This window comes from Agrilus planipennis, unplaced genomic scaffold (assembly GCF_000699045.2).
Source record: "Agrilus planipennis isolate EAB-ADULT unplaced genomic scaffold, Apla_2.0 scaffold444, whole genome shotgun sequence".
In the NCBI taxonomy this organism is placed as follows: Eukaryota; Metazoa; Arthropoda; class Insecta; order Coleoptera; family Buprestidae; genus Agrilus; species Agrilus planipennis.
In genome coordinates, this window is record NW_020439136.1 from 35,060 (window position 1) to 45,001 (window position 9,942).

Consider the following 9,942-nt stretch of genomic DNA (forward strand, 5'->3'; position numbering starts at 1 on the left):
TTAAACGAAAAGTTTGCAGACTTCTTGTTAATGTTGGTTTATGATTTTCGACCAAAACAAGCAAACTTTTGCGCATCCTAAATAAACATTGCTCTTCAATATTTCAACGGATCTTACTGATTTCAGTTATAGCCTTGCCTTTTCTTTTTAATCAAACGATACTGCTGAAAGTACGAAAAAAACCCGTTTGCAATGATTTATTGTTGCATTGATTATTGATTTTTCCGATTTATTATCAAACATAGAAGCAAATAATGTTATTTAATTGTTATTATCCTTTCAGAGAAATTTACTTAAATGCCAAATTTGTCGTTTTTAATTTGTTAATAAAACAAAGAATGTAAATTCGGGGAAAAATGTTCCATGAACAGTCTTCTTTGAGGTACCATGTAATTTTTAAATATTCAATTTACTTGCTATTTTCATATCTGCAATAATTTTTATTATTATTTTATTATGTACTTCTGTTCGGAACAGTTTTATTTAAAAAATTGTTATAAATTTTATTTCTCTTTATTGCTACAATTAAGTCACCTTTTGACTAAATTTTAATAATATTATTATAATCCATATTTATAATTAAAATCAAACATTTGAAGGTCCTGTATTGAAGACGTTCTCTTGGTTTAAATTCACTAAAAGTTACTCTTATAGTTTTTACTTAATTTTTAAGAGCTTTAGTTTCTACACTTTCAGCCGCTACGTTTGTGCATTTTTTTGGTATTTTTAAAACCTTTTATACCACAAAATCTTATTAATTTGGTAACACCTTTATGGTGTGCTTTAAGGTTATAATCGTTTTATTTTTTGAAACTGATATAAAAAATTTAAATTGATTATTGTAATTTTTCATTGTTTTACCTAAATTATGTATCTTCTATCTATAGCAATTGTTTATTTAATACTGTTACAGTCAATTAATTAGATTGGGAGCTAATTGCTATGGCTTTGCACACCGTTTGCTTTCAATATGATTTATGTCAGCCAATGTGATGTGCTTCATTACCATTCCCGAAACGTTCTTTGATTCGCAGTTATATTCCATACCAAGTGACATTGACAAGCTATCAGTTTAATCAGCATTGTGTAATGAAATCCAGCTATTCGTCGTACATACAGTTCCGTGATTAAATCAAATAGTTTAATAATGATATATCGACGATTTGCTATTCAAATGGAACGTAGGGTAAAGGGAGAGGTAATAACGTGCTTATTCTACAAGGGATTAGATCGAGATGTATTTTCTGACTTAATTAAAGGGGACGAAACACTAGAGGAATCTTATTATTAAATTATTGAGAGTCAAAACTATTTTAGTATGCGATTATGATCAAACGGCGAGGATAGAGTTGAAGACACGACGCGGATGAGTGAGCATGGTAGACCGGTAACCAAAGGGAAAAATTGGGAATTTTGTACAATAACGTCCAGTTAGTTTCAGTTTCCTCCGATTGTCAGTGTCAAAGTTATAGTTTTACATACCGAAGGTAATATTTCTTATTGACCGTTCTACCGTGTGGCAAGAACTCATGATGCAACACGCCCCTGCAATCAAAGTAGACTGTAAGCAAAACCTTCACAGAAAACACCACAAATGGCGCGGTAAACGCCACCTGTAGTACGATGCTACATTTTAGGATTACGTATGCTCCATTTTAGGATTACGTATGCTCCAACAAGGTCCATTTAAATCTATGGATATCTACTTGCTGAAACGAATCCCGGCGTAGCTAACCTCAACGTGATAGGCACGTTACCATAATCGAATAAAATAATTCGAAGTGGTCTGTATTCGGTCGAAACTGCCAGACGCGGACCGCGATTTCGATCTTTTTGGATCTTATCAGCGCATTGCAGACAGCTCCGACAGAACACAGACCAACTTTTACCTGCTGTCTTAACAGCGCGTTTTAGAAAACACCACAAATGGCGCGGTAAACGCTATCTGTAGTACGCCGGGATTCGTTTCAGCAAGTAGATATTCATATATTTAAATGGACCTTGTTGGAGCATACGTAATCCTAAAATGTAGCATATACTACAGATGGCGTTTACCGCAATATTTGTGGTGTATTCTAAAACGCGCTGTTAAGACAGCAGGCAAAAGTTGGTCTGTGTTCTATCGGAGATGTCTGCGACGCTCTGATGAGATCCAAAAAGATCGAAATCGCGATCCGCGTCTGGCAATTTCGACAGAAAATACAGACCAGTTCGAATTATTTTAATCTATTATTTTAAAACCTTCACATTCGACTTAATTTGGCGCGCTTTTTTTCGGTCTTGGCTCGTGCGGTCGCTTTCTTTGGGATGATTGAGCTTTGGTTTCCACGTTATAATCATAAACCCATGATTCGTCACCAGTTATGACCCTCTAGAGAAAATTTGGGTCGTCGAGGACAGAGTCCAACAGCTCCATATCAATGTTAATGCAAAGCTGTTTTTGGTTCAAATTGAGCAAATACGAGATTTAAATATCGTTATAAATATAAATAACGAAGATACATGATAAAAACAGTTACTAATTCACCGTTTCCATAATTTTGTGCAAGAAAGAGTCCAATATACGTATTTTTGTCCATTGAACTTACAATTGTTTAGGTTTTGCAGCACTCAATTTTAATCGAACTTAATGAAATTTTTTACTTGACTCCTTCTGTATTGCACTATTCTTATTCGATATATGTAGAATTGTCGCTTAGAAGTAATTTTGTTAGACATAAATTCCTGTCTCCCGAGAGGGCGATATATTTAACGATAATTGACATTTCATTACTTCACACCTAGCGCAACTGCTGTATGGTAGGGGTGGGATACAACACTGTAGAGTTCCATATCATATAATGTATAATTAAAAATATTCAATTTCATGCAGAGTAGAATTGAAATCAAAAATTTATTGTTTTTTTTTTTTTATTTATTAATTCTATGTCAGGAAAACCAAAATAAAACGTACATGGAGCCCAAAAAGAAACATTTTTATGATTATTTGTTTATGATTGTTCCCAACTTTTATAGTTTATTATGAGGAAATGAAAATTGTTTTAATCGTGGTATGTTCGTACGTAAATTCTATTGTTACAAAGTATCTACAGACAATACTTAGTCTGGTCTAAAGCTAGATTAACTATGATACATTTACGAGCGGCTTTTATAGACTGCGGATGATAAGTACAAGGTAGCAAAAGATGTCATGTTATGTTACTCTGTATCTTGTCTTAACACATATGGTATGTCCGATATAATATCTAAAACACATATTTGGTAAAGAGAATATTTTACAGTAATTATTTGTTTTGGGGTTGTTGTTTTTGTCGATTATTTCAAATGAAATGCTTTGTAAATGGGACCACCCTTATTATAGATGGACGTCGCGGTAATTTTGTCCGTTCATCTCTCTGTTGGCGTGTTCGACCCTTGCATCTAATTACGTTTTGCCATGTGCAAATAACAACATCATTAGCTTGAACTACTGGAACGGACGTCCTGGGGCCCCAGATAATTTCCAAACTTATTTTGATGCAACCACATCCCCCGCTGTTATCAATTTATAACTGAAAATTTTATCAATATAAACGACACTTAATAATTCTTCTGGATTGTTCATATGAAAAGCGAAAATTAGAAATCTCCCGTTTTGAATAAATTAACAGAAGCTAGAAAAGTAGAAAACCAATTACAACATTCGTAAATTAAAAACTAGTGTTCCACCGAAACTGATTTTTTACGACCGAAACCGAAACCGAATTTCGGCAACGGTCTCAGTTTCGGCCGAAACCGAAACCCAAACCGAAACTTCCTTATAAGGATCATGTTTTGAGAGAAAAAAAAAGAAAACGTTATTATAATCAGTTAGTTTTATTTTTTTTATCTTTAAATCACATAGCTCTGCAGTCTTTGACTTTTTCACTTATTGATAATCAAATCAAAATCAACATAACAACCCGTCATTTAAGGAAATACTTTAATTGCGCCTTAAAAATACTTAAAATAGGTGAGATGTTTATTTGAGTAAGTATAGTAGACTAGACTCATTTTTCTTTTGAAAATGCGAAATGTCCACTAATTTACTTCGCTTGGATGGAATTTAACGTGCCGAACATGACCGAACAGAGCGCAAGAACTCCCGAACGCAGTTTCGGTTTCGGTCGTAGTTTCGGCAGGTTTGCCGCCGAAACCGAAACTAAACCGAAACTCGACCGAAACCGAAACCGAAAGCGAATTTTCGGTCGGACACTATTATAAACTAATGAATGAGTATTTGCGTAATTTTCAAAGTAGTTCCCAAAAATATCTTGTATATTAATACCACTGCTTTTTGTATGCTTTTTGATACGATTACTTTTTAGTATTTGCTGAATGCAGCAAAATGCCTTCAAACTACAATTATGATAATAGAAAAAAAGCATTTTTTTGTAACTGACTAAATATTGTTTAGTAATAGAATTTCCTTTTTTTTCAGAAGTGATGTTTTCCTCGAGTCGTATTTGCACGGCATCGGGGATCGTCAGAGCAGTCCTGTTGTGGGGGATTCTTCGTTGTCACCACCCCCATGCAGGATTGCTCCCTGTCTATTGCCGGCACCTGCCTCGAGGTCGCTTTCCCGGGAATCCCTGGTTTCATCTAACGGAGGTGGTTCTGACGCTGGCAGTGAGGACAGCACTGATACTGGTTTGTTTTTTACGTTGCCTATATTATTTCTATTTATTTAGATGAACAATTAAATAAGGAATTCAGCTGCTCAGTGTAAAAATTTCGCTTATAGTATGTATGGACTTCTTCTCTCTATCTATTAATATGTTATGGTGTTCATTCTTATTTAGAAGTCCAAAAATGTTTCAGGATGTTTTAGAATAATTTCGCTGAAAAAGAGTAGCAATGTGTAGCGGTGGGTAAAAGATGTATATATGAACATGATAGAACGTTGTGAACATCACAATTTTCTAAGAAATGTCTGAAGTTCAAGATCTTGTCGAAAATTGTGCAATGTATTAGTATTTTCTTGAAAGTTATCCCAGAACTTTCTCAGCGTGATGTACTCTTATCCTAGCAATGCAAGCCTTTACGGCTTATATCAAGTAGTTGGCAGTATATGTTGCCATAATGTTTACTGCTTATTGTACTAAATTGTGGTGTTTGAGGTAAATATTCGTAGAATGGATATCAAAAGATGGCAATATCTTGCAAGTTACTTGATACCGTTGGAATGGAGCAATTTCAGTTTGAGCAATAATTTATAGAAATTATTAATAGTGTACTGATGAGAACTAATAAAATTGAAATCACTGTCCACATATGGTTTCGAAAAATTAGTGACTAAGAATAACTTAATATTTTTTATTTATTTGTTTTTTATTGCTATCATGTAAGTATGAATACAACTTGCGTCGTAAATTCAGTTTGGCAAATACTTATATAGTTTTATGAGGCGTTGTCAAACAGTATGTAAATATATTTCCAATTGCTTGATAGTAAAACATTATTTTAGCTCTGGACCGTATTTTTTTTTTGGGTTGATAGGCATAGGTGAACTGCATTTGAATTCCGCAATTAATTAGATCGTGGCTATAAGCACGAAATTTGTTTGCGATTCGTTCGAAGTTTTTTTTTCGAACAATGCGAGTTATAAACCTGCCAATTAATTGGCTCAGCCTTTTCCACTCTGTTTATTTTGTCGAAGTTTTACCTACTCTAATTAGCATTCAGTTATTCCACTCGCTTATAATGTTCTGCTTTTGTTGTTCATTTATTTCTCTTGTGTTAAAGTAAGTTTGGTACGTTTTTACGTCGTTAAGACAAGACTTGTTGGCATCAGGTATACTTTGCGCTCCGTTTTCAGCTCCATTTGCTCAGACAATTAATTTCATTTTGTAGAACTAACGAAAGTTTTCTTGTTAGGAGCAATTCATCGTTGCATAGTGTGGGTATTTTCACGATTTACTGGAATTTAATTTAGAATTGCTAATGAGTATTTATTCAAAACACTGAGGGGCCATTCAAGTATTACGCAAACACCAAAGAGGGAAGGGGGGTGGGGTCTTTGCTTTGCTTATTTTTGATGACTTAGGAACGGGAAGGAGATCTGGATAGTGATTATGTCAGCAATATTTATTTACTTTTTCTGATTTTTCTGTAAAATTTAGTAGATTCTGATTTGGCAACCAAAACTTGTTTGAAAGCGAAAAGCATGTTCAGGGATTCCCTAAAATAATTAATATTGCTCACTCACTCACGCGTTGTTTTATGTTTAAGCTATGAAAAACCGAAGTAAAAAAATTATGCTATTCACTTGTCTAAATTTGTTCGGTATTGTTTTTTCGTAAATTATCGAAAGTGTAAACTTAATAGGTAATTGGGTCACTTCAATAATTTCCGAATGTGATGTCTCTAACTAAAGATAATCACTATTTATTAAATTAAATATGTACAGAACTATGTACAAAAATGAATTTGGTGGTAACAATTGGTCGGTTGGTTGGTACTGTCTCGGCGAGACAGCTTGGTCAATCTCCTCAAACGTACTTACTTACACTGGTAAAAACTGGTACTCCGACTTTCTCCTTTGGTGACAAAAATTTCTAAAGGGGGTGAAATTCTTAGAATTTCTACACTTTCCGAAGTAGAAAGCGACCCTAGATGTTTTCAATTAGAACTGCTAATTAATGCAGTAACGTATACGAATTTTAAAAAATTTCTATTCGTATCTTTTGTTGACTATTTTTGGTTTCGTTTATCGAGGATTGTTCGCAATAGATAATTCATTATTATGATTATGCATTGATATGTAAACTCTTATAGACGAAAACAGGAGAATTGTGCACTTAAAGCAAAAGGTACTGAAAATGTCCCTGTTCAAAATTTTTGAAATTTTGAATTCTGGTAGTTCTCTACGTGTAGATCAAAAGTCTCAATGGACGCTAGGTCGTAAAAACTCGTCTTTTTGAGATGTAGTTCCTTGAAGTTGTTCTTACTTAAGGATTTCCAATTGTTCATATTATACGTATTGAATACGTTCAAATATATATTATGTATGTGTTGATGTATTATAACTATTTGAATTGCATATTATGGATGTAGTACGCCTCAACGTGATAGTGTACTAGTATGAAAAAAAAATGTTGGTGTACTTAGAGGGGTAATCAGACCCCAACACAGAACGAGAACCACCAGAATCCAAAATTTCAGAGAATCTGATCCTTTCACTCAGATAATGTTCTTGGGTAAAATTGTAGATCATGATATCGAAAAATCAGGCTTTCCTACTTATATTTCCTTGAATAAGAAGCTATAATGGACAGTTGTCTAATTTTATATCGCAGGATATGGGGCAACATGTGATATTAATTTAGTCGAACGGCTCATTCGTTCTCATCCGATATGGTTTCTTCCTGGAATTCAACGCGCTGGCGCTTTTCATCTTCTTCAAGGCAAAGAAGAAGGTTGTTTTGTGGTCAGACAATCATCGCAACCGGACACAATGGCTCTGTCAGTACGATTACCACCCGATAAAGGGCCGTACATAGAGCATTATTTGATTCAGTCGTCTGAAGGACGGTTAGGTTTAGAAACGAGCGAAAACAGATTTGACAACATGCCTGCTCTTATTGCTCATTATGCTAATTGTTGTGATGAACTCCCTGTGCAATTGACCCTTCCTAAGGCCATTCGTGAAGCTAAGAGTAGACAACAATTGTCGTCATTGGCCCTTTTAGGTCAGGAGTTTTGGAGATACAGTCCTCCACCGTCAGCTTCTTCTAGTCCTGATGTTGATTTGGTTCTTAATCCATTGTTAAGCAGTTTTAAGAAAACGGATTCGTCGACTCCAACTGAAGATGTTTCCAAGCCCATTCGACCCAATACGTTAAATTTGGTGACTAGTGTCGACGCGCCAAAAATGGACACTGTACCAGTGAAGAACACTCCGCTTTTGACGAAAGCAGAACTTTCCAAAGTACCACCTCCGCCGCCTCCGCGGTGGTCTAAACCTACAACGCCTCAAAGCAACTTCGGAACTCCACAAAATAATTTTACCGTTACTACTACCGTTACGTTTAGTGTTAAACCCGAAAGTCCTCGAAATGAGTTGCCGTCGTCGCAAATGGAAGTCGTATGCGATCCCAAAAGGATGTCACCGGAAGGTCAGTGCCATTCAACAGTCTCTTCAAAAGATAATAGTTTGAGAAGAGGTCCTGATCAGGTCGTCTCCCCTAACGGATCCATACTGTCGCCCTTATCTGACCCTAGTAGTATATTATCGCCTGACACCTTATCTCCTCTTTCCGTCACCAAAACGGGGCGGCATAGTAAACGATCAAAGCATAAAATATCGAAGCATTATCAAGAATCCGATATCCTCGATTCCCCAACGGTGTATTATAGAAGTGCTGTGGGAGACAAAGTCAGCGATTATGAAGATCTCTGGACTAACGAGCATTCTACGTTTAAGCCTAGAAATTACAACAATAATAACAATAATAATATTTGCAATAATTTGCCATCTCCTGATCTGCTTCAACACACGCAAAATGTTGTTTCCTTGAACAACAATGTTTTAAGTCCGGCGGACTCTCATAGTGGCTCACAAAGGAGTCATTGCAGCACACCAGTGGTCAACGTTTCCAATCAAAATTCACAAAATTTCGTACAATCTCCTGTTGGAGAAGTCCCGAAGAATCCTGAACCGAAAGACAGTGCAAATGGGCAGTCTCCGAAGCAAAGTAGCCCTTTCTATGCTGAACCGGCAGATTCCTTGACGTCTATAGCTGTTCCAAGACGTTTTATCGGAAGAAGTTTAATTCCTATGCAACAAAGGCATTCCAACCCACCGGCCTTACTTTTGCATTCCTCGCTAAGTCCTGGTTTGGAACGAATTGACTCTCCTGAACTTAATGGTAAACATTATAACTTTATATTTTATAATAGAAGACATTGTTTGTATTCTATGTCTTTTACTGTTTATTTTACTAAAATGTTGCTTCAGGTACTATTTCTTCGTCTGTTGGTAATTTGAGTCCTAAACAGAAGCCTGTTCCTCTTAAGAAACCGGAAATAAAACCTGTACAACCTCCTTTCGTAAAACCAAAACTAAATGAAAACTGGACAATAGATAACAGCTGGAAGTTTTTGGTCAATGAAAACGATGCAAGTATGGATTTAAGCGATGCAGATTATGACTCAGATTGGCCTTCAGGACCACCTCATTTACCACTGTCTCCACATGCTTGCGATGCTGATGATAGAATTACCATTCAGGATTTAATTGCAAGAAGGTAAGTAATTAATAATTTTTTTTCTCTTTAATATTACATTATGTCATTAATGCTAATAACCATCAACCGTTAAAGAATCGTTGTTATTAAAGATTATGCTTAGAATTATAAATGTTAGTTCAAGTTCAGGCGGATTATAAATTTAGGATACTTTCATTTTTTCAGAATATTTTCGACTTTGCTATGTGATGTACCGTTATTAGGTAGGTAACCCTTCTATGAAGGCTAGTGGATACACTGGTGTCAGAGAAATTACTTTCTTGAGGTAACGGAACAGAAATGAATCGGGAAGGATCATTTAGGATCCCCAATAAGGGGTGTCAATTTTATTATGGGGGTATCTATTAGTTTTAAAATTAGAAAGTGTCGTTATTAATGTCTTTAATTTTTCACAGATAATAAACATTCCACTCTGTAAATTTTTGAGTTTTGAAAATTCCGTCTCGCAAAAGCTCACTTAATAGTTTTTAAAACGGTTATTAGCCAATGGTGACATTTACCACACCATTGTTATTATTTGCTAGTTTTAAGTTTAGGTATAAGAAGGTATAGGCACAATAGGCACATGTTACTGAAGAAAGTCACTTCCACTGATTTACTTATAGTAATTACTCATTCTTTATTAAGTTTTTGAAGATACTCAATTCTGTATATATTTTTGTTTGTATATATATAT

At 35.2% G+C, this 9,942-nt stretch overlaps 1 protein-coding gene across 1 annotated transcript in view; it reads left to right on the top strand.

Moving 5' to 3' along the window:
- The window catches only part of LOC108743121 (protein sprint), a 50,553-nt gene that overhangs the window by 34,280 nt on the left and 6,331 nt on the right, over positions 1–9,942 (top strand). Inside the window, exons 2-4 of the mRNA XM_025977805.1 lie at positions 4,460–4,668; positions 7,317–8,888; positions 8,978–9,266. Coding sequence (XP_025833590.1) covers positions 4,460–4,668; positions 7,317–8,888; positions 8,978–9,266 — 2,070 coding nt within the window. The remainder of the gene's footprint in view (positions 1–4,459; positions 4,669–7,316; positions 8,889–8,977; positions 9,267–9,942) is intronic.